At 41.1% G+C, this 24,247-nt stretch overlaps 1 protein-coding gene across 4 annotated transcripts in view; it reads left to right on the top strand.

Moving 5' to 3' along the window:
• GALNT1 (polypeptide N-acetylgalactosaminyltransferase 1) overlaps nt 1-24,247 on the top strand; it is a 1,910,365-nt gene that overhangs the window by 839,796 nt on the left and 1,046,322 nt on the right. For all 4 annotated transcript variants that reach the window (XM_044065104.1, XM_044065106.1, XM_044065102.1 and 1 more), the window contains exon 4: nt 1,098-1,264. In XM_044065104.1, the coding sequence (XP_043921039.1) occupies nt 1,098-1,264 (167 nt within the window). The remainder of the gene's footprint in view (nt 1-1,097; nt 1,265-24,247) is intronic.

Here is a 24,247-nt window from a genome sequence, read left to right as displayed (position 1 = left end):
ATTGCTGAAGCTGCAATTTTCAGACTGTTTTTTTTTTGCTGTTATTAGCTGCGTATATATGGGCTGTGGTGGTGGTGCTGCGGTAGCGTTGTCGCCTCACAGTAAGACGTTGTCCTGTTCGATTCTCAGCTAGAGCGTCTTTTGTGTGGAGACGTGCGTGAATGGGCGTACCTTCGTTGTAGGTTATGCGTCAGGGCTTGCAACTCGGCATGTAAAAATCTACTGCCAATCATTAGCGGACCGGAGTTCCACTGTGGCAACCCCTAACCGGGAAGACACAACTTTATCTGAGTATAAACACAAGAGGCAGTATCAGGCAAGTGTAGGATTTCTCTGCTTATGAACATAAAGCCCAAAGTACCAGTTTGCCTGTGCCTGACAGGAACTTCTGCAGTTACAAAACAGAAGGGGTTTTGGGTTGCAGGCAATCTGGAATGCAAGTGTATCAAAATTGTTGCAAGTCTTCCACTAGAATTGTGGGCTTATATAACTTGTGGAGCAGGTTGTGACGTCTTATCTTTTGGTTTGATTTCTCTGAGAAGTAGAGTCCTGTAGAAAAGTGTGTACCACTTGTGGGTAAAATCTTTTAATTTGTACCTAATGCTTTTATTTTGAAAGAGGTCAGTAAGATATCTCTAGCTTGACAACAGATCCATGTGACGATAAACGTTTTGCTGTGTTGCCTACAGAGTGAATGTAGAAATCTGAACTGTATATGTAGCTTAGCAATGCATTTACTGTACGTTTGTAAATGGTATATTGCTGTTGTCACAGAGAAATTATTTTCCAAAATATCAGGAAATACATTTATTTGGTTAATGCCTTTCCTGCTTTGTCTGTTTTCTCTGTTTACTGGCTTAATTGGTATTTTCTTTAAATACATAATATTATAATGTACTTGTACTGTTACTGTTTGTATTGACTACTTTACTTAGCATAATCACACTTTATGCAGCACTGATAATGTGTTTTTAAGATCCAGTTTTAAAAAGCTCTGTGATTAATCCATTAGCTTTTGATTTTTCACTTTAGCACTTTTTGCTTCTATGATTTTCTGAATTTTACAGAAGTTTAACAGCCCCTTTTATTTTTTTAAGGTGCAAAACAAAAGTTTATCCTGATGACATGCCCCGGACAAGTGTGGTGATAGTGTTTCATAATGAAGCCTGGAGTACGCTTCTCCGTACGGTACACAGTGTGATAAATCGATCTCCGCGACATCTGTTAGAGGAGATTGTTCTGGTAGATGATGCTAGTGAAAGGGGTAAGTCATACTGTTAGTTCATACTGAGAGGTTATCATACAACACTGGACTTCAGTTGTTCTGAAGCTGAGAAAAGGAAAAATGCACAAGTATGTTTTCCTGCAGATGTGTCTTTTTAATAATGGCAGCTGAGCTTTTGGGTGACAGGAGTTACTGGTGTACAAAGAGATAGCTGTACAGGTTGCAATGCATTTCCTAAGGGTAATTCCAAGGCTGCACTCTGATTTGTTTAAAAGTAAATATTTGTTAAAAGCATATAAATAGCGGTGGTGCAGCGGTTAGCGTTGCCGCCTCACAGCAAGAGGTTCTCCGGTTCGATTCTCGGCTGGGGTGCCTTCTGTGCGGAGTCTGCATGTCCTCCCTGTTGTTGCGTGGATTTCCTCCGGTTTCCTCCCACATCCCAAAGACATCCTGTAGGTGGATTGGACACTCTAAATTGGCCCTAGGTGTGTGTGTGTGCCTTCTGTGGAAGGTTGGGCGCTGGGCTGGCAGCTCGACACTGTAAAACTCCACTGCCAATCATGAGCAGACAGGTGACCCGCTGTGGCAACCCCTAACTGGGAAAAGCCGAAAGAAGAAGAATCTGTTGTTCATTGAGAGCTTGGCTGTGCATTCTTTAATGGAAGGAATATACTAATGTTCTTAAACACTATCCTTTTATGCCCCCCTCCTCCCAGTTAACATATTAGTCTTCCAGCCATACATGTTGTTTCAGGGTTCCTCACTTATTTAAGATCAAGCTTGTAATTAGAGCATGGTGATATTGCTGTGGTGGTATGACTTACATAAATTGTCTCGTCTTCCATGACTTCAGATTTTTCCTGGTTGTACTTTCTTTTTTAATAGGATCTTAGGAGGTTACTAGGCCATGAGGCCCTTATAAGCTTAGCCAAGAGTTTAGCCTATGTTTAGACAAGTCAGCACCCAATGCTCCTGTCCATCAGGGACATGGGTGGAATCCCAGGGGTATATTTTCTGTTGGTTGCGCTTAAAAAGGGGTAAAGAGGTACTCTGCTTGATGTGGAGAGGGGGCTATTCCATAGATGGGGGAGTCTGTGGGACACAAATCTGTCCCACAAACAAGTCTTGTTGATGTCACAGACCAGGTTGAGGCCGCGCATGCGGGTTACTCAAGTGGAACTTGACTTTGTTGTGCTAGGATACTACACTGACATTTCACAATAGACACTATTGCAGTTTTTAGGGGTTCATTGTATTTGTTTTGGCTAAATTTATCAAGGGAGCTGATATTACTGTTATTTGCTTTCTTTTATAATTTGTCCCTGCCCCTAACCAGGGCAAAACATAGTGTTTTGTCAATTTGCTTTTCTTGATTGGCAGCATAGTTCTTTTTCCATTCTTCTTTACTGTGCAGACTACTGGAATATATATTGCATTACAGCAGCTCTGTGGCATAGTGGAATGAAGCCCTGTCTGTGACCTAGGTGACCTGCATTTGAGTAGCAGCCCTAGCGGGCAAAGATAGAAATAAATGGCTAATGCTCATTCACCTGTTGGGGGAGGTGGGATTCTGGTTAGTGTATTGCCACAAAGCAAGACACCAAAATAACCAGGACCATTGACCTGGAACTTCGTCTTCCCAAACTGCTGGTGATTAACTTGTTGTGATCAGATTTGGGGGAAGGTCATAGGCCGCTGTGCAGTGACATGGGGAATTGCATCAGTCACCAAGAGTAGGGTTAGGGTCTAAAAATACAAATACTTTCACTGTGAGGTTGCCAATGAGGGTACAGAGCACGTTCATGGCTGCCTGGATTAAGACCCATCTCTTTGCACTGAGGAAACCCCAGTACCAGGGAACAAATAGCCTGAAGACATAGCAAAAGATTTGGTTTTGCCAGGCATGGAGAAAAAATACAGAGGGGGAAAAGAATGTATATCACATCAGTAGTTGCCTGTATTGGACTTCCTTACTGCCATGAGTTTTTAATTTTTTTGGTCCCTTCAGACCTCGTTTAATACTGGCCCGGACTCAGTGCCCACATCCTTGCCAGGTCTACCAGCCTTTTTCCTGACCAGTCCCGAATTTACTCCTGTGTTGCTGGATCTTAAGGGCATCCTGGGGGCTCAGCCATCTGTGCTTCCATCTGGCAGGGTGGTGGGAAGTTGTCTTACACCCTCCCCAACTGCTGTGCTTGTTGATTACATCCTTAGACAACTCCCCTGGTTGGACAATGCCTTCCCTTAGGGAGTATTACTAATGAACGCCCTCTTCCTCACTACGTCAGTCAAGTGAGCCACTAATCAAATTCAGATCAGCTGGGCCATAGTTAGGGCTTTATCCCTTTCTACCACTGGAGCGGCTCCATTTTTTTTTTTTTTTAGATGATAAAAAAAAAAAAAACATTAAAACTTAAGGTAAACCAAATTGTTTTGAATATCATATAACAGCTAACACCCAATCCACTTGATATGGAGAGTAGTAGGGTGGAGAGCTGAGGCTGGTACTGGAAAGAGCTGCTGCTGTTTTCTGTCTTCAAAATTGTTTATAATACAGCATGTAAACCCTGACTAGTATGTGCACTGTGCCAGGTAAATGTATTTTTTCCTGCCCCTTCTGAGAACTCGAGCTAGATTTTCTTCTGTTTTTAAGTGCTGCATATGCTTGTCTGTTAAAGTCCGCTGTAGCCCTTCCTTATTAGCAAAAAGTGGTAGTGGTACCATGCAAGGCGTGTAGAATCCACGTTTTACCATGTTAAGTGCGTTGTATGTCTTACTCTACATTTTAGTTGAATTTTAAAATGACTGTATTGCTGTTATTTTGGCTTTTCCATGCTGTAGCGTACAATTATGGATAACCTAGTGTCAGCTGCAAACTTCTTTCTACCAAGTCAAAAAACATTGTTTTCCTTTTTTTTTTTTTACATGCAGTCACTGCTGTCTGTGTATTCATTGAATTCCTTTCCCCTTAAACTGGGTTATATGTACTTTAGACTTGTTCTCCCATACATCTAGGTTATATAACTTATCTGACACGGTCTTGTAACATCTAATTTTATTTTTGCTTTCCCATTACTTGCTTATGGCTTTATATTGAGCTCAGATGTGCCAACGCTTCATATTTATTTCCAATTGACACTACTTAAGATCTGGGAAGTTTTCAAAATGCTTAAGAGTTTAAAAGGTCTTTGTGTTACTGGTTACTGTTTGATGGTATTTTGGAATGTGTATGCTTCCAGAAAAATTGTGTCCATTGGAGTTGGACGGATCTATTTTTTTTTTTTTTTTTTTCTTGACTGAATTTGAGGCAGACACATGCAGGTAGATGTAGATGACCAAGTTTCATTTTAGTCCCTAACTCTTCACTCTGTGATGCTTGTAGAGAAACTGCAACCCTTTTGTCATCAGGTTAATTTCTGCGAAAGGAAACTGCAGTAACAAAGTATGCAATAATTAAACAACAGTGTGCAACATGGAAGTAATTTAGTAGCACCAAAATTTGTCGCAGCAGCTTTCATTTGCATAGTAAGGGATCGTTCTCGGCTGGAGTGCGGGGAGTGCCTTCTGTGTGGAGTCTTCATGTCCTCCCCGTGGTTGAGTGGGCATTCGAAAGACATGCGTAAATGGGTGTGCCTTCGTTGAAGGTTGAACATCAAGCTGGCACCTCAGCGTTCGTCAAAACCTACTGCCAATCCTTAGCGGACCGGAGTTCCGCTTTGGAGACCCCTAACTGGGACAAGCCGAAAGACAACAACAACTGTAAGAGAAATACTTATGCAGTTGTGCTGATAATCTGTTTTCACATTCTACTTTTCTGCTTTATTTTTTTACTGAACTAATTTTGTTTACTGTCACTGCTAGTAATCGCAGGTCAAAAACTATGACTAATGTTTTTCTCATAACTTAAGTAGAAATTAGATGCCAGTCTAGCAAGATCTCCCTGTGCTTTGAGAGTGCTTACTTGCTTTCTCCCTTTATCATTGATTTACCTGTACTGCTATGACAAGTAGTAGCTTGGGAACTGTTGTACAGGGAGCCCATTTTTGAAGGCAAAGTGCATGGTAGGGACTCAACCATGATGTTGGGCTGCCTGAAATCAAAGCAAGTTAAGTCTGTCGTGTTGAGAGAAAATAAACATTTCAGTTTTGTCTTGTTTAACCCTATCACTTTTCAAGAATTACTTGAGAATCCATTTTATTAATTGGCAGGAGTTGTTGTTGTTGTCTTTCGTTTTTTCCCCGGTTAGGGGTCGCCACAGCGGAACTCCGGTCCGCTAATGAGTGGCAGTAGATTTTCACTGTGCCGAGTTGCCAGCTCGATGCCCAACCTTCAGCGAAGGCATGCCCATTCACGCATGTCTTTCAGAATGCCACTTGACCCTCGGGGAGGACAAGCAGACTCCACCAGGAGTGGTTGAGTTAAAATGAGTGGGGAGCTTAGAAGAATCCGTATAAAATTGGTGGGTTTATTCTTCATACAATAACAAATTTACTGATTTACAGACCCATATATGTTCAGTCTTGGAGTGGATTTAGTTACACAATTCCTCTGTCCAGCACAGGTTTTAACAGAGGAGAAACAGCAGAAAAAGTACAATAGAGTCTAATCACATTCTGTCATTTAGCCAACAGAATACTTGTTTCTACGAGACTGCAGTGTCCAGGAAAGAATAAATGTTAGTAATGCAGTGTGCAGGAAAGAATAAATGTTAGTAACAGTGTGCCCCATAACTGCTTCCAAACTAACTAAACTCCAGATACTGTCCTCTGTTTCCTGTACCTAATTTAATCTTAAGCATTTTGCTGTACAGAATGCAAGCTGCTGCATAGTTTGATTGTCTTTGAAACAGAGCAATATAACTGATAACAGAAGTGCTTGCTGGTCTGGTACACTATTACTTTTTTCGTAAAGATCTGAATGACCTATCAGTGCCAATGTCAGAAATGTAGTTTATGTACAAGTGTGAAACTGTAACTTGAAACTTATGAAGAAAGTAACATTAGAGAAACACAAGATTTCTCTTCTCTCAAGTGGCAGAGATCCACTGCAGGAGTTTGTGATTGAAATAGGAGTATGGAAAGCAGTCTAGTTTAATAGAATGTCATTTTAAACATTGGTAGATACCAGTGAATTTGGAACATGATGCTGAGAAAGTAGCAAAATTAAGCATTATTTCCTGTTATGCTGTGTTTTTCCACTCTGCTAGTGTCACTTTTAGTACTGTTGTTTTGAGTTATCAGTTTTCTGTTTCCCATTAAAGGATTGTTTTTCCAATATTCTGAATGACTGTGTGTGTATGTATATTATATTTTATATATATATATATATATATATATATATATATATATATATATATATATATAAACTTTCCCAGTACATTTTATTCTGGGCTGTAGAGTAAAAGCATGTCTTCGGCTGCTAACACTCCCGTCAGCATGAAAATCGTCCATTTTTTTTAAATATGTATTTGCAAGCTGTTTACCCTTGGTAGTGTTTGTAGTTACTAATGCAAGAGGAAGAACATTCACACTGCGATCATAATTTTTTTTTCACTATATGTCTAGGTCCAAAATATTAATCTGATTTGATTCAGGAATTGTAATCAATAATAAATTGGTTACTAGATTCCAGGTTATCAACAAATGGTTATCATTCCCTGTTTGGGCCAGTAAGGTATTCCTAAGAGTGCAGAATCTTGTAAAGAACTTGTTTAATTGTGAGCTAAGGCATACACATTTTCAAATGACTCAGTTTTGCTGCTTGTTATAAACATTAGGGATAATTCCTTTGCTGATGCTGGATAAAAACAAGACAGTAAAGGGGATGAATCTTATAGCAGCAGTATTACTGGTACAGCAATTTGTTTTTTCTGCAGGATCAGCTCAGTGGCTCCTCTTCCTTCATCCAGTTGACCTGTTTATTCGTCCTTCAGGGTGAGACCCCTAGCCCATTCATTCCCTGGTAGAAGTAAGTCTGGAGTGAGGGAGTGGGCCAGCGTGGAGATCATGCATAATATTGTCGTATCCCTACCCACTCTGCAGCCTCCAAGCTCTGTTGTAGCTTTCTTTGAAGATGCATCCTTAGCCTGTAATCAACTACCACACTACTTGCAGAATAAGCATGCTAAACTCTTCCTGCAGAATAAGCATGCTAAACTCTTCCTGCTGCACTGATGAGCCAAGCTGCCTCCCCCTTCCAAGATGGTCAAGCTGGCATCGGTTGCTGACTTCCTTCCTTCCCAACCCCCTAGTGCCTGTGCCACTAGTTGAATACTGGACATCTGGGGTGCAGTCAGGGCTTTATACGTCTGCGTCACAAGACCAGATCTTGATAAAGCAGTCTTTTTATCAAATGGCTTTCTGTTAAATTTATAGTGCAACAGAAGAGGGAACATGCACAACATTATGAGTATTATAACCCTAAAGATGGGAATAACAGAATCAAATGTTTAGTAAGTTGCACACCTGAGGCATCTAGACACAAGTACATGGCCTAAAGTAGTTGTTGAGCAACTGTAACCTTTTAACTGCAAGTAAGAAAAGGCATGATGAACATCCAAAGATGGCACTTATTGTGATTACTGGTTCTCCAGTAACTTCTATGAGTTATTTGTTAGTTTTACCACACTATTAATTCCATAGCTTTGTGTGTTGAAATAATCTGCTAGGTTTTCTTTTTCATTTTTTTTCTTATTTTTAAGGTAGAGCAAGTTAGGAAATGAGCTCCATTTGCTCTTTAGAATGTTCCTGTTAAACAGTAGTAAAATGGAGGTCATGCCCCCTGGGCGCATAATTTCCTCCTTGTATTGTGCAAACACACCTCTTCATTTGTAATGCGTTCCTGGGTCCTCCGAGTATAAATGGGTTTAACTACACCCTTAAGTATTTACTGCCGTTGTGTTCCACCATGTTTGCAGTGAGACAAATCAAAGCACTGTACATCTGTGACTTCCCAGCTTACTTTAGTCAGTCCCCTCAGAGTCCATGATCAAGTCCCAAACATGTAAAAATAAAACAAATTATGCCAACAACAAAAAGGTTTGACATGCAGTTTTTAGAGATGTGCTGCTCTGAGGTTTAGCATGCAGTAAGAGTTCATGTGCTGCTCCAGTTTTCATTAATTATCTTGCACCATGATTATTACTTTCATTTTCTCTGCTTCTTGAAGAGCTTCTTGCATCAAGCGAGAATAGACTTCTGTTTTTCTTTCTCTTTGGTTTTCCAAGCCAAGACAGCAACTACTTCATCTAATCATATGTTTCAGATTTTACCGATATCAGTGTAGGGATATGATTTGCCATAACATTTGGGTATTGTACCCTTGCACTCTTTCCAACTTAAAATCTTCTGATGCCATTCCTGTCCATGATACTAAGCAGGCTGTCATAAATTTCCTTGTCTGCACACTCCAATTTTCCTGGAATTGCTGAAAAGTGATGATTTCTACTCTGTCTTCTAACCCCATTACTTTTGTTTGTACACTCTCCTGATGTGCCTCACATTGGACCATCATCCTGGGAAAGTGCACCCTTAATTTCTGCCATTTTCCTGTCACTGACTTTGATATACTCCACCAGTGCACTACTAATTTTGATGACTTCAGTATACATCCTGTTTATTTTAGCTTCTGAGGTCACCTCAGAGCTAGGCTGTTCTGGATACGTGTCTGTCCATCCTGGTTAGCAGCCGTGTGGTTGAGTTGGTCCATTATCTCTGATTCAAACTTTAAATATGCTTTTACAAAGCCAGGTGTTTACGGATCTTCTCTCTCTTTATTGCATGATCGGACTGTTCTGTGTTACCCCTTTGTTGAACTCAGGCCAAGTCGGGGTACGAGTAGAAGCAGTCTTTCAGCCTGTCACCATACTGGAAATCCCCACATGATCACTTCATTTTTTATGCAAAAATGATGGCAGGAGCATTTACAGACATATTTCTCAACTGTCCATATTTTCACCTTATATTTTTGGTCTGTTACTTACAACATTTGATCTGATGTTAAACTCGCGCCAGCCAAAAAACTCTCGAGCTAAGTCTCTACCCAGAAAGCCCTTCTCGCTGTTACACCAGATCTCGTTTGACGCATAGCCGTAAAGCCGCTTTTCAGCCAAGCTCTAGTTAAGTGGAACTTTTTTGATATTTGTGTGAAAGATTTTGAATATCTTCGTATTTTATTAAGCGATTAGTATTTCCAGTGTAATTTCTTCTATATAACCTTGCTTTTCCTCTCTGCCCGTTGTTACCATTGATAAACTTTCAAGTACCATTGTTGGTACGGCCTTTCCTCCCTTACCCTTGGTGGTATTTGTTAATACTATAGTTGGTATTGTCTCTACTGTTTAATCTAGTAGCTTTGACATTTATTCTGGTGTTTCCCTTCTTTTCTCTACATACCAGTGTATTGTTATTGTTGTGACTTTCTTGTAAGGAGTTGATTTATTCTAGTTGAATTATACAGTTGGCCTGTGGTGTCTTCTTTCAAGATGTCAGATAAAAAGGGTACTTCAGGTTTTAAACATTGTACTTCTTGTAAGGGCAAATTACCTAATAGTGATTCTCATGATGACTGTGTATACTGTTTGGGAGTGCCCCACCTTTTGGTGCAGCCTCCGTGTGACATTTGTCAAAGTTTCAGTCATCGCATTCTTAATCCGCACAAAAATAAACTCATTCTGAAAGGGTTACTCAAGTCTCCCTTCTCAGAAGCCATTTTTGCAGTGGAGGTCTCAACCCCCTCCTACTAAGGACAAAAAGAGATCCCACTCTGTTCCCTCTTCACCATCAGTAGCACAAACTTGCCTCTACGTCTCAGTCTTCCTCAGGTTCGACCATTTCGAAACCTTCGATACCGGCACCTTTTTTGGCACCGGTCCTGCTTCTGGCACCGATCATAGACCTTACTTCGCCTATTTCGACTTTGACACCTGTGGCCACTTCGGCTCAGGGCACACCTTCAATTACTCCATTAGCTTCAATTTTGGAACTGACCATTTTGGCTCCGAGTGCCACTTCGACACCGAGCTTTGTACTGACCTCACTGGATCTGACCCCCTTTACTTCCAGTCTCGAAACTAGAGACTTCAGTGCCAGCAGACCTTGCACCACAGACCTGATACTCCCCTTCTGTAGACCCGTTTCTGGGCCAAGCGTATAGCCACTTCAACTGTCCTGACTCCCCGTCTAGAGTATCCACTAGATGCACCAGGAGCCTGTTGGAACACAACGTGGTGTGTCTTGTAGACCAGCTGTTGTTTGCCAGGGAGATTCCCCTCCCCTCTCTTTCTAAGACCCATCCACCTGCAGGACTTTGGTTGTCTTATCCATGGACTCCATCTTGCACTCTTCCTTTGACCATCTCTGTTCTGAAGCCTTCTGCTCAGACATCCTTCTTGGGACCCATCACCTCGGCGCCTACGGTGCATCTCAGTCCAGCTCCGAGTTTGTCCCTTTGGTGTTCGGTTTCCATTGAGCTGGTCCTTCCTCAATCTGGGGATTGGGGACAGGCGCTTCGGCCCAGGGTACGGAGCCGCTTCCCTCCTCAGTTCCATCCTCGGCAAAAATAGCCACATCCACGCCAATCCTGCTTGAGGCTCCAACCATGGAGGTGGGTTCCTCGGAGCAGGGTGTGATCCCGGTCCTGAGGTCGTCCATCCCTCTTCGGGCTGGCCTGCCTTCCGCACGATGGAGAGGGCTCTTGCTTCAGGCAGCAATCCTTTGATGTTGAAACCCCAGTTTTCACACCTTGAACTAAAGCTGTCACAGACCACCCCAGTGGGATACCGGGCAGAGAAGCAGCAGGACAGTCCCCACTCTTCAAAGTCCTCCTCAGAGACCCCCACTGAGGAGCCCCTTCAAAAGATGACATGCATGAGGAAGCACATGGACTCGCCCGAGGAGTCCTTAATGGGAAACACGGATTACAATGGTGAATGGTCCCCACGGTCACCTCCTGATGATGTCTCCTTTGGAGACATCCTGGAAATGTTAAAGCAGAGAGGTGACTGGAAGCCCTTCAACCCTTCGTCTGAGGAGTCTGTGTTTCTGCAGGCTTTTCGTGCCCGGTCTTCTACCTCTTGGGTGACCCCGTCTGCCGACTATCTCATCCAGCTCGTCATACAGCTCACTTGGAAGAACCCTGATTCCATTGAGGCGATCTGTCGGAGACCAGACAAAATTCTTTCCCCTCCCGTGGAGAACCTGCATTGGTCTAAAGGGTTACCAGTAGATGCTATGGTCATGGCTGTGGCCACAAAAAAGGACTTGGTTGAGGAAAGTCCTGCTGTCCATCCACCCAACAGGGAGTCCCTGACAGTGGACAGACTTGGGAAGCATGTTTTTGTATCAGGGACCTTTGCTGTACGGTCCTTGAACTATTTGGCACAGTTTACAAGGCTCCAGAGGGACTTGATCTCCAAACTCTGGGACGCTCGCAAGACAGTTTTCTGATGAGGTCAGGGACAAAGTGGCCTTGCAGCTCGCAACCCTGGAATCAGTGTCCAGCTCGTCCATGAGGTTGCAGTCACATGCGACTAAAGGGGTGGCTAGAGCAGCAGGTTCGGGCATTATGAGGAGTCATGCCTGGATGCACATTTGTGACCTCACAGATCCCTTAAAGTCTTCCTTTCTGAATACTCCCATTGAAGCTTTGTCCGTTTTTGGCTACAAAGTGAAGGACACACTAGCCAGGTGCGAGCAAGATGGAAAGACCCTGTCTGCCGTAGGCCTACGGTTTTCCAACCTTCAACATACCTTCTCCAGGAATCAGAGGAGCGGAAAAATGTGGCATAAGAAATCTCGGGGTCCTTTCTGTGCTGCACATATTGATGATACCCCCAGAGGCAGAGGGGGTAACAATTCCGGAAGACACCCCTATAGAGGCAGAGGGGGTCCTCGTAACCAAGGCTCCAGGGACTGTTTCTCTGGACAGCCTTATCAGCTCTCCAGAGGAGCAGCCCTACCTCTGGAAGCAGTCGGGGGTCGTTTCTCTCTGCGCCAAGCTGCCTGGCAATCCATCACCAGCAACCGTTGGGTGCAGAGTATCATCACCAGAGGTTACATCAAGTCCCTTTCTTATCAGCCAAATTTTTCAAGAAAACTTCACAACGTTCCACCCAGTCAATGGGAAGAAGCAGCTTCAGAGATTATAAAGCTGTCTCAAAAAAGAGTCATCCAACCAGTCCCACCAGACCAGTGCGGATCCGAATTTTACTCTAGATTCTTTTTGGTGCCAGAAAAGACAGGGGACTGGAGACCTATTTTGAATCTCAGCAGCATAAACAAGTCTGTCACCCAAAGCAAATTCAGGATGGTCACGGTTCAGTCCATTCTCCCCTTTTTAAGAGAAGGTGATTGGATGTGCTCTATAGATCTCTGGGATGCGTATTACCACATCAAGATGGGCAAATGCTCCAGGAGTCTGCTTCGCTTCTGGCTAGGAGCCAGTCATTATCAATTTCATGCCCTGTTGTTCGGTCTCTCTACAGCCCCCAGTGTGTTCACGAAATGCATGGCAGTGGTAACAGCTCACTTGAGACTAAAATCATTCTGGGTGTTTCCATATCTGGACGACTGGCTCCTTACCGCCCCCACCAAGCATCTTCTGGTAACAGCACTGCATTACACACTCTCTCTCTGGCAAAATTGTTGTTAATAACAATACATTGAGAGAAATCAAACCTTACCCCTACACAACAAGTAGAGTTTATTTGAGCAATGTTAAATACTCAGTCCTGTCTGGTATCACTCCCAATTCACAGACTTCATCGATTGAGGCTTCAACTCTGGGTGATACTCTCTCAAACAAAGAGTCTTGGCAAGGGAAGTTCTTCAAGCCCTAGGTTTTATGGCAGCATCAATCCCGATAGTTCCTCTAGCAAAGTTACATATGCAGATTCTGCAATGGCTCCTTCTATGTCAGTGGTTCCCAAACTATCACCCCCTCAGTTACCAGATTCAAATAACCAACTTTTGCAAGCACGACCTGCTTTGGTGGATGAGGCCAGATGTAGAACTTTGGAGTCGTCCATTCCAATCTCCTCAGCCCACAGCCATTGCGACCATGGATGCTTCCCTGATCGGGTGGGGGGGCCATTTCCAGGGAAAGACTGTCCAAGGCACATGGTCTACCTCGGAGGCTCAACGGGATATCAGTGTTCTGGAACTGAGAACTGTGCTGTTAGCATTGCAGGCCTTCCATCTGTCTCTCCCTTCTGGAACAATTGCAATTCAGTTAGACAGTATGTCAGTGGTCTGGTATATCAACAAGCAAGGAGGAACCAAGTCCTACCCCCTATGTCGAGAAGCCATGAGAATTTGGCAGTGGATGATGGCTTCCAACCACTTTCTGATAGCAACGCATATCCCGGCGAGCTCCAATGTGATTGTGGACAAACTGAGCAGATGCTTCCTCGTGCCTCGCGAGTTGTCTCTCAATCCTGAGGTGGCGACAGACCTCTTCAGCCACTGGGGCCAGCCTTGCTGTGATCTTTTAACCTCTCCATTGAACAACAAGTGCAACAACTATTTCGCCCTACTTCCCCTAGAGGGGGAGTCACCGAGGGATGCTGTAATCCAAGATTGGCCCACTGAACTTCTTTATGCTTATCCTCCCTTCCCAGATTCCTCAATTTCTAAGAAAGCTCTTCGGTTGAGATGCAAGGTGATCCTCATAGCCCCATTCTGGCCTTGACAAGTTTGGTTCCCCTTCCTTTGTTCTCACATAGTATACCCGCCATGGATTCTGGACTCTCTACCAGATCTGATTTCTCACCCCCCCAAGGGTCGAGTCACCCAAATCTTTCCAGTCTCAAGCTGACAGCTTGGTTTCTCCACTTCCGCTAGTCACAGGCAAGCTAATCTCTCCTCGCCTGTTCGAGACATCATTCTGGCCTCTCACAAACCATCCACCAGAAGGGTATATCAGGATAAATGGCAAAGGTTCTGCATCTGGTCCAAGGTTAACATGCTAGACCCGTAATCGGCTCCAGCTACTGCAGTGCTTCAATACTTGGCTAAGTTTTTTGATAATGGAGCCTCTGCCCCTACTGTATGAGTACATCTGTTGGCAATTTCCACAATGGTATAGCTGGCACCCCTCATCTCTTTACGCCTTTGCAAGGCTTTCCTCAAGGAGACCTCTCATATCAGACCTCCTGTCAGACAGCCCATGGAACCTCACTCTAGTCCTTCAGTTTTTGACTCAAAAACCTTATGAACCTGCTGCGAAGTGTGACCTAAAGTTTTTGTCTTGGAAATCCTTGTTCTTGGTAGCCATTATCTCTGCCAGAAGAGTCTCGGAGCTGCAGGCATTGAGGATCAAGAGGCCCTATCTGGTCTTTCATAAAGACAGAGTATCACTTCGGACGACTCCATCCTTTCTTCCCAAAGTTGTTTCTGAATTCTCCATTAACCAGACCATTCATCTACCAGTGTTCTTTCCAAATTTTGCCAATAGAGGAGAGTATTGCTTTCATTCCTTAGGCATACATAGACAATTGCGATTTTACCTAGACAGGACCAAACCTATCTGTAAATCTGAACAGCTTTTCATCTCCTTTTTTTGGGCCCAGAACGGGAGAGGCTATTTCCAAGGTTACATTATCAAGATGGCTGAGGGACTGTATATGTTTCATGTATTCCCTCAATAATGAACCTATGCCGATTAAAGCTCACTCTACTAGATCTATGGCAACATCTTTAGCATTCCATTCCAGGGCTTCCACGGATGACATCTGCACAGCAGCAACTTGGGCTAAGCCTCATACTTTTATCAATCATTACAAATTGGACTTGGTCTCCAGAGGGGGAGAGCTGCCTTCAGCTCAGTGGTACTCAGGAATGTTCTTCCGTAAGGGCCACCCATGGACTTCAAGGTAGCTTGGGATTTTGTCCCATCTGTGATGAATGGAAAGATTAACAACATCAGATAAAGAAGTTATGTCTTACCATAACGTTCCATCTGTGTTCATCTTTCATTCATCACTTCTTACCCTGCTTCCCCCTCCAAGGGCTTCTCGGGTATGCTTTGGGTCTAAGTGGTGACTTAGGGTATTTGCGCAGAAGTGGCCTCAGCTTTGCTTCTTTTTCTCTAGCAAACTGTATCTGAGGTAACAGGGAGAAGGGAATTCTGGGTAGAGACTTATTGAGGGTTTTTTGGCTGGCGCGAGCTTGGTAAAAAGGCCACCTCGGTTCTGCGGGCTCGGAACCAAAACCATCAGTGATGAATAAAAGAAGATGAACAACACAGATGGAACGTGTTATGGTAAGACACAACTTCTTTTCTGAAGGCAAACCACTGAAGACTAAAGTCATTAATTGACATTTATGTTTCAGACTTCATATCCTTAGTAAATGTATGCCGATGCAATTCCTGTTATAGAAACTTTCTAAGAGCAGTAGTTAAAATCTGTATGTGATTTTTGGGCTTTTTTCCGTCCATAATATTTGCTTAGTGTAGGTTTCTGTTTAGAGGTTGAGAGGCGTATTTGCAGAACATTGCTCTTGTCATTTGTGCACTCATTCCATCTGTACTTCTTCCCACTTGGGACCTAATGCCTCTGTCTAATCCATTTTTAGCATTGGAAATGATTTCTAGTTTAAAATGGTTACATAACGCTGATAGTCCTAGGGAGTTTAAGAAAGTTGCCAACTGTGGAATGGTTCGGTCTGATGGTCTTGACCCCATATTTAGCTGGGCTTGCAAAATTTTCATAGCTTCACATTTGTAGCACATCAGTAATGCATCACTTTGCTGTGGTGTGTTTCCATGCATCAGGAAGATTGCCACTGTCATTCAGTTTCCTTGTGTCTCTAACCAAAATCCTGACTTATTTTGGCCTATTCTGTTTCCCCCAGTCAAATCCGAGAGAAGGCTGAAACCCCTTGGCTGCAAGAGCGTATTGAGGCCTGTGGACTTCTCACAAACCACCGTCATGGGTTTAGGAAAAGGCATGGCACTAGTATTGCTGTTCTCTAATTGACTAATTCAGTCGGTCTTCCCACAGATGAGGGGAACCTGACAACGGCTGCTTTCATTAACCTCTCCTTCTTTGGCCACAGTTCTGTCTCACCCAACTGCTTGTGTCATTATTTGCTTAATAGATTCTTTACAGTTGTTCTGTTACACACCCAGTTTTCCTCTAACCAGTATTATCTTACAATTCCCATGCCATCGTCCTTGGACGAGTTTGGTTTGTCATTTACATAAGTGACCTCATCATTTCTTAGAAAGCATGAGTATCATCCTTTATTCAAATGGCACTGTCATTTGGGAATCTGGCAGATGTTCTTTGTGTGGGTCACAGTTAGTCTTCACTTTAGGGAACTCTGTTGCACAATGGGATCTGACGTATGGCTAGACGTAGAGTTGAGCACACTTCCCCCTGGACTGGGCTAGTATCATCACGTCAGATGTCCTCATTTTTCTGGCCTAAAGGTGGGGTTTCACCCATACCTTTTTCAGTTTTCTTGCCACTTTGCTGAATGTACAGTAGAACAAAATGTCAGTCAGTTGGTCTAAGCTGCAGCCTAAAGAGCAAGCAGATAAGTACCCCATTGAGGACCTTTTATTTTGTCCTTTTTCATGGAGCTATAGAGGTTTGGTCTACTTTCATTGAGAGGCATCCACTTGTTATTAGAATTGCATGAGGATGTAGAGCATGAGCATTTCCACCAAATAGCATGCAGGCAGACTATTTTTTAAAGATGTCCACAGTAACACTGAGTATACTGTGTTTTAGATCACATTTAAAATTGAAGTTAGTCAAGACTATATACAGAAAAGTGTACGAATAGACAGAAGTCAGTCAACTTCCAAGATGGATGCACACTGATCAACATCATAATTACAGCTCTCCCAGTGTGAAAAAAAAGAAACTGAGAAATAAGGGCCAGTAACTCTGAGAGTTTTAGTAAATTTTGTTACTTAAATTTTGTTACTGGTTAGTAAGTACACTGTCTGGATGCTAGCAAAGAAGAAACTTAGAGAGCCTGAAAGAAAATCAGCTAGAAAAGGTGAACAGAAAACACTGGGAGGAATCCTGCAAGCTGTTCCGCAAAAGCAGTTCAAGCTCCATCTTTGGTGCAAGACCTGGCTTCCAGTAATCTAGAGGAAAAAATAAATCAAATGTGCTCAGAGCTGCCTAAAATAAACAAAACATTGAGTATATAAACTGACATAAAAGGCTGGAAAACGGAAGAAGCTTTAAAAACTATTCAAATGAAATGATAAAACTGCAAATATCAGAGATCAAAATGAAGACAACCCTGGCTGGCTGAGGACTTTCGAGATGGCTGCACATTGAGTAACAGCTTATTTCTAGCTCTCCCAGTGTGAAAGCAGAAGCTCAGCAGAGAAGGTCAGTAGACTTGTGCTTGTGGGTAAATTTCAGTAACTGGCTAGTAAGTGCACTGCCTGGATGCCAGGAATAAAGAAATACAAAGGACCTGGAAAAATCAGCTATAAAAACTGGGAAAGAAACAATGACTGGGCAGAGTTCTGCAGCTGTTCAGCAAAAAGCAATGCAACCTTCAGACATGAGTTCCACTAACCTACAGGAAGAAAAAAGACAACTGCATATAGACCTGGTTAAAATAAACAAAACATTAATAGAGTATATCAACAAAAACAACTAAAGACTGGAAAAATGGAAGAAGCTGTAAAACAGATATTCAGATGAGATGATAAAGCTGCAAAAATCAGAGGTTGAAATAAAGAAAATGCTTGTTGAATATGAGAGTGCTCAGGAAGATATTTCAAAAAATAATAAGAGGATAGCACATAGGGAAAACCTGATATTTTCAGCTGTACCAGAGAAGCTGGAAGGAACAGACTGCATTAATTTTATGAAAGCAAAAGTAAGCAACTGGACTAGTATTCCACAGCAGGAGTTGTAAATTGAAAAGGCACATTGCATGTATGCTCCAAACCTGGCTATAAGAAAGCAGCATAGACCTTTAATAGTAAAGATGCAACTCTACCAGCAAAAATTGTTGATTCTGACAACATTGTGTCAGAAGGACAAAGTACTAAAAGTGGGAGACAGCAGAGTGTGGAGAATGATTACTCATTGTACACCAGACAGAAGAGGAGCAAATTTATTCCACTATTCAGGGAATGTCAAGATGCAGGTGTGAGGTTCAAACTGCTGTACTCGGCTGTCTTCCAGGTATTCTTCCCTGGAGGGACAAAATCTTTTTTTGATGAAGTACATGGTAAGGAGAAAATACAAAAGTATGTCCAACAAAAAGTAAGCTGTGAAACAGGAGGAGATTCTGCTTCTTGTTCTTCTGGTAGTAAAGACCACTGAGGCACTGCACCTGTGAAACCTTTAAAAAAATTTAAATGGAAAATGTTGGAGAGATGTAAGGCAGCACAAGAGTTGACTAGAAGAATCGAGAGTACGTTGGAAAGGAAGCAGAGACAGGATTTTGGGAAGATGAACAATAATAAAACCAGTAATTTAATATATGATTACAATGAAATATTTATATTTATGAAATGTGACAGAACAAGAAAATCTGCGAGTTTTTTGGACTTGGGAGACTCTAAAGTATATGCCCTACATCATGTCATTAATGTCCGAAGAGTGCTTTGATGTGGGCAAGAGGAAGGAGGAAATTAACTGTAAGTAAAGATTTTTGTTTTCTTAAATAGTTCCAGTTTTGTGGCATGTGGTTTTCTTTACATGCTGTAAAGTATTTTTTTCAGTTTGTAAAGGGGATTGTAAACAGGTGCTGCTGTTCTTTGTTTTTCTCCCTTCTTTCTCTCTCCTCTTGTTTAGTTTTAAGAAATATAGGCACTGCAATGTATTAAAATAATCCTGATTAAAAAGCATGATTAAAGAAAGATTAATGTGCTTTTTCTCATTCTTGCATGTGGAAATGACTGCATTAAAGAGAGTGCTTTTTAAGTTTTAAGAGAGACCAAGTAAATGAAAAACATAGCTTGAATATTGAGGCTTGTTTTCTAGCAAATGCATGTGGGCTCAGTAAGAATTCTGCAGCTGCTCCATGTTTCCATGGAAACAATTTGATAGAGAAACTGACTCCCTGGTTCTCATATCTCCATGGAGACAATCTAATAAAGAGAAACTGGCTACAGTCTGGTGGAGATTGGCTGAGGAAAAAAAGAGAAACTTGCTAAGAGATGCTCTGTGAAAGCGTTCAGAGGTTTTACCAAAGAAGCTAATGTTCTCTGAAAGCATTCAGGGGCCTTGCCAATGTAGTTCATGTTCTCTGAAAATATTCAGAGGTTTTCCCAGCTGGGAGAGTTATAAAAATAAGACAAAACCAATCATCACTTAGTAGAAGTACAGGCTGCACTATGTATCTCAGCCTAAAAAATAGGTCATCCATGCTAGCTCAAGTCTGTGAGTGGGGCTGTCAGTTTGGGACTTCTGTTCCTGTTAGGAGGGTAACATTTCAGTATTTGAAGGTGTACATAGTTTTGTGCGTTAGTATTATGTTAATAGTTTCTAGGGGGTATTGGGTGTGTTTTTTTGTTTGAGGGCTTTCAATAAAACAAAATGTTTTATAAGATGTGACATAGGCTGAAATGTATACAACAAGAAACAACTGTACAAGAGTTCAGCCTGCCAAAAAGTGTATGCATGTAACACAAAAGCTGGAACTAGACATTTAACAAAAAAGGTGTTGTGCATAAAAGATGAGAATAATAACTTTTAATATATTGATGTTTTAATGTCTTTAAATTTAAATGGACTCACTGATGAATACAAACAAGAAAGAGTAGTGAACTATATTAAAATGTAGAGTGCAACTAGTTATGTTACATGAGTCACACTTGGAAAGAACTGAACATGTAAATTTGATAAAGGTTTTTAGGATGGTTATTCAGCAGAATACATGGGGCAAAGGAAAAGAGGAGTACTTGTATTAATTGCAAGAGGAGCTCAAGTAGTGCTAGAAGAATATAAAAAGATGATAGTGGCAGATTTGTAGTGCTAAGGGACTACTGGCAAGGGAGGAGGATTACACCTGCATGTATTTACATTCCACCTAAAACTGCTGTAATGGAGCTTAAGAAAATTCTGGGAGAAATTATCAGTTTTCAGCAAGGAATATTACTTATAGGTGGGGACTGGAACTTGATTTGCAACAGTGATGATGTCTCTGGGGGTCCAGAAGGGAAGATGCAACAAAGGAAGGTACATTTTTGAAGAAAATTATGAAAATGTTTGGCATGGAAGATGTGAATTCAAGTAATAGGAGTTAGGAGTGAATTTACATATTATTCCCTAAGATATAAAAACTGAGCTAGGCTAGACCGAATTTACAGTTCACAGGAACATGTGCATTTAATTGAAGGTCTTGATATACCCACCCAGTAAGTATTTCAGATCATGTACCAATAATAGCTAAAGTAAAAACACAAGGTAATGAAATAAAAATGAGACATTGGCGCTTTCCACCTATCTGTTGAAAAGAGGAATTTAAGAAATAGGTAGTGGGGATTATTCAGGAGCTGTTGGAGAGGATATAAATTTCTTCTTAAAATATAGCTAGGGAGTGGGATAAAATTAAGGTGAAGTTTAAAAATAGTGTGGAAATAAAAGAAAGGGAGATATGGTTAAGAATAACAAGAATTACTTAGAGGGACTGACAAAAGTGAAAGTATTGCAGAATAGGGGGAATCTCACAGAACAAGAGAAGGATCAACTGCTGAATGTTAGGTAGAAAATGAGGGATTACCTTGATAATATACATAAACTTAGATTGCTGTTAATCAACTGTTTTTCGATAACCGTAGAGCATAAAAACTTTTAGTACGACGACTCAGGCAATAGAAAGTAGAAAGGGCTGTCTCCAAACATAGGGAGCCTATAACAAAGAAGGAAACATGAGATCCTGTAGAGGTATAAGAAATATTTCGTAAATTCTACAAGAGTTTCTAAAGCAGAGAAATATGAAAATCAAAAAAAAAAAAAAAAAAGATACAAATGGAAATGTTTATGGAAGAGTTAAATATGCCAAGATTAGAGTTAGATGAGGCTCAATTACTAACAGGATAGGAGGAGACTAGATAAAAATTGTGATGTGTAATCAATCTGCAGGAAAGTCCCCAGGAATAGATGGTATTCGTGTGGAAGTTTGGAAGCTAAGAGGAAAAAAAAAAACTGATGAAGATCTTGAAGGTTTTCCTTAACAATATGTTAGGGAAGTACCACCACCATTCTGGAAAAAAAAACAGTGGTAGCTGTAATACCTAAAGAGGATAAAGCTCCCATCAGATCCAGCATCATACAGGCACATTTCAATACTAAACCATGAATATAAAGTGTTCATATGTATAATAGCTAAACGAATGGCAGAAGTAATGCCAAAAATTATAGGCATGGATCAGTGTGGTTTTGTGGAGGGGGAGGAAAACATTTGACAACATCAACAGAACATTTATGATCCAGAAGGAAGCAGAATGTGAGAAAATACCATTGTTGTTGGTGGGTCTTGAGGCAAAGAAAGCTTTTGACAGAGTAAGCTGGGACTTTATGAGCAGGACAATGGAAGTATTTGCAGTTACTGATAAAAATTATAAGGTTGACTTGGAAAATATACGAGGGATTGGCAGCGAAAATTAAAGTGGGTGGGGGTACTCTCTGATAATTTCTGCTTGAGCAGAACCAGGCAAGAGTATCCTCTTTCCCCTTTATTATTTGTATTATATTTAGAGCCATTGGCAAATAAAATAAGGGACTCAAAAATTCAAGGATAAAATTGGTATGTTAGTAAAAGAAAAGCTGGCTTTATTTGCAGATGATATTATTTTGTATTTGACAAAACAGAAAAAGGCATTACAGTGTTGTGAAATATTTTGACTCTTTCAGATCTTTTCAGGAGACAAAATTAATGAATCTAAAACAAAGGCAATAGAGGTAAATTATGTACCCACACATGAATTGGTTCAGGAATACCCATATTTATGGGGACATGATAAAATTTAAATATTTAGGAATATGGAGTAAAATGATTCTAGTGTTGCAGCTGTGGATATATAGGAAGAGACTAAACAAATATAATACAAAAACTGAGAAAATTGAAGCTTTTTTATATGGATAGTAAGATATAAGCAGTTAATTATTATAATTATATATATAATTAATTTATTGGAGAATACTGGAAAGGAACCAAGGTATTGGGGACAATTAACCAGAGAGAGAAAGCTGATAGAATGGGAAGACACAAGAATGTATTTGTTCTGCAGGTTACAGATTGCCTTCCCTATCAGGGTTTGATATCCGAGTATAGCAAAGAGAAAGAAATAGGGGGAGTCCTAAATGAAAGACCAGCACTGGTAGAGTTTTTAGTAGAATTTAGAACAGAAGCTGCCATTAAAAAAAGAATTGGCAAGGCATATGAAATATTGCACGATAACTTTAAGAATCAATCAGAGGAAGTTTAGAAATGATTGGGAAGAGAGCTTGAATAAGCAGTTCACAAAGACACAATGAGAGGATATATGTATGTCTCACAAATATGCAACACAATCTAGAAGATTTAGGATTTTTGCCTGGAAATGTTTACATAGATATTTTTTATACCCCAAGTAAGACTACAGAGAATGTTTCCTGAGGTAGACACTAAATGTTGGAGGTGTGAGGGGGTAGACAGAAAATGTTGTAGGTGTGAAAGAACAGAAAAAGGTAATTGGGAACATGTTTTCTGGGAGTGTGGTGAGTTGGCAGACTTTAAATATTCCATGCAGGATGCACTGTCAGAAATGCTGGGTGGACAGATTGGTCTGACAAGAGAGATGATTTTTCTGCGCTATGATACAGAATCAGAATTGCCTGGACATGGTAATAATGCCTTGCTGCATCTATTAATGATGGCTGCCAGAAAAGCAATTGCTAGAAAATGGAAATAAACATCTAAACCAACTATACTGGATATATTGAATATAGTAACAGAGAGAAAACTGGAATTGAGGTCTTTAGAAAAGGGTAGGAGCAAACTACATTGGGAAAAAATTGGAATTGCGGGAACAATACATACAATGGAGGAATGAGGCCTAAACAGCAGCAGGACTTAAATGAGTTATGTAATGCCTGAGTGAGAAAGATAGGGTAGATTATAAGTGATGTATAATGTTTACAACTGGGAGTGTGTCAGTATGGCTTGTGGTGTAAAATGTTTGCAACTAGGATTGTGTTGATGTGGTTTGTTTTCATTTATATAAATGTGTGACTGCCTATGTAGTAAGTGGTAGTTTAGTAAATATGTTTATTGTTTAAAAAAACAGGAATTGAATAATTTATGTAATATTGCTTAGGTTATATGACATATAGCAGTATATGTGAAGTATGTTTGTTATATTAATTTAGTTTGATTACTTTTATATGAATGTAAATTTGCCTACGTCACAAGTGATAATTCAATAAAGGTGTTTGAAGAAAAGGCTGTCTGGCTGAGTATGATGCTGGTCAAGAAGAGATGTTTCAAAAATTGGTAGCATTAGAGGGCAGAGCATGTTTGGAAAACCTGAGAATTTCTGCTGTACCAGAAAAACTGGAAGGAACAGACTGTATTAATTTTATGAAAACACAAATAAGCAACTGGACTGGTGGTATTCCACAGCAGGATTTCTTAATTGAAAGAGTACATCGTGTGTATGCCCCAGACTTGTCCATTACCAAGCAGCTAAGACCTACATTAGTAAAGATGCAGTCATAATAGCAGAAAGAGTTGATCCTGGCAAAACTTGTGGCAGAAGGGCAAAATATTAAAAATTGGAGATAGTAGAGTATTTGTGGAAAATGCTTATTCATTTTACACCAGGCAGAAGAGAAGCACATTTATCCCAGCAATCAGGGAATGTCAGGAGGCATGCATAAGAATCACACTGTTGTATCTAGCTTCCTTAAGATGTCTTCCTAGAGGATCAATAGGCTGAGGAGGAACTATAAAAGTTTGTTCAACAAAATGTGAGCTGTCAAACAGAAGGGGACTTGCTTCTCATTCTTATGATAATAAAGCTGATAGAGAGGCTTGGCCAGGGAAACCTTTT

Source organism: Protopterus annectens, chromosome 3.part0 (genome assembly GCF_019279795.1).
Source record: "Protopterus annectens isolate FY-2018-M chromosome 3.part0, PAN1.0, whole genome shotgun sequence".
In the NCBI taxonomy this organism is placed as follows: Eukaryota; Metazoa; Chordata; order Ceratodontiformes; family Protopteridae; genus Protopterus; species Protopterus annectens.
This window is presented reverse-complemented; position numbering and strand designations above follow the sequence as displayed.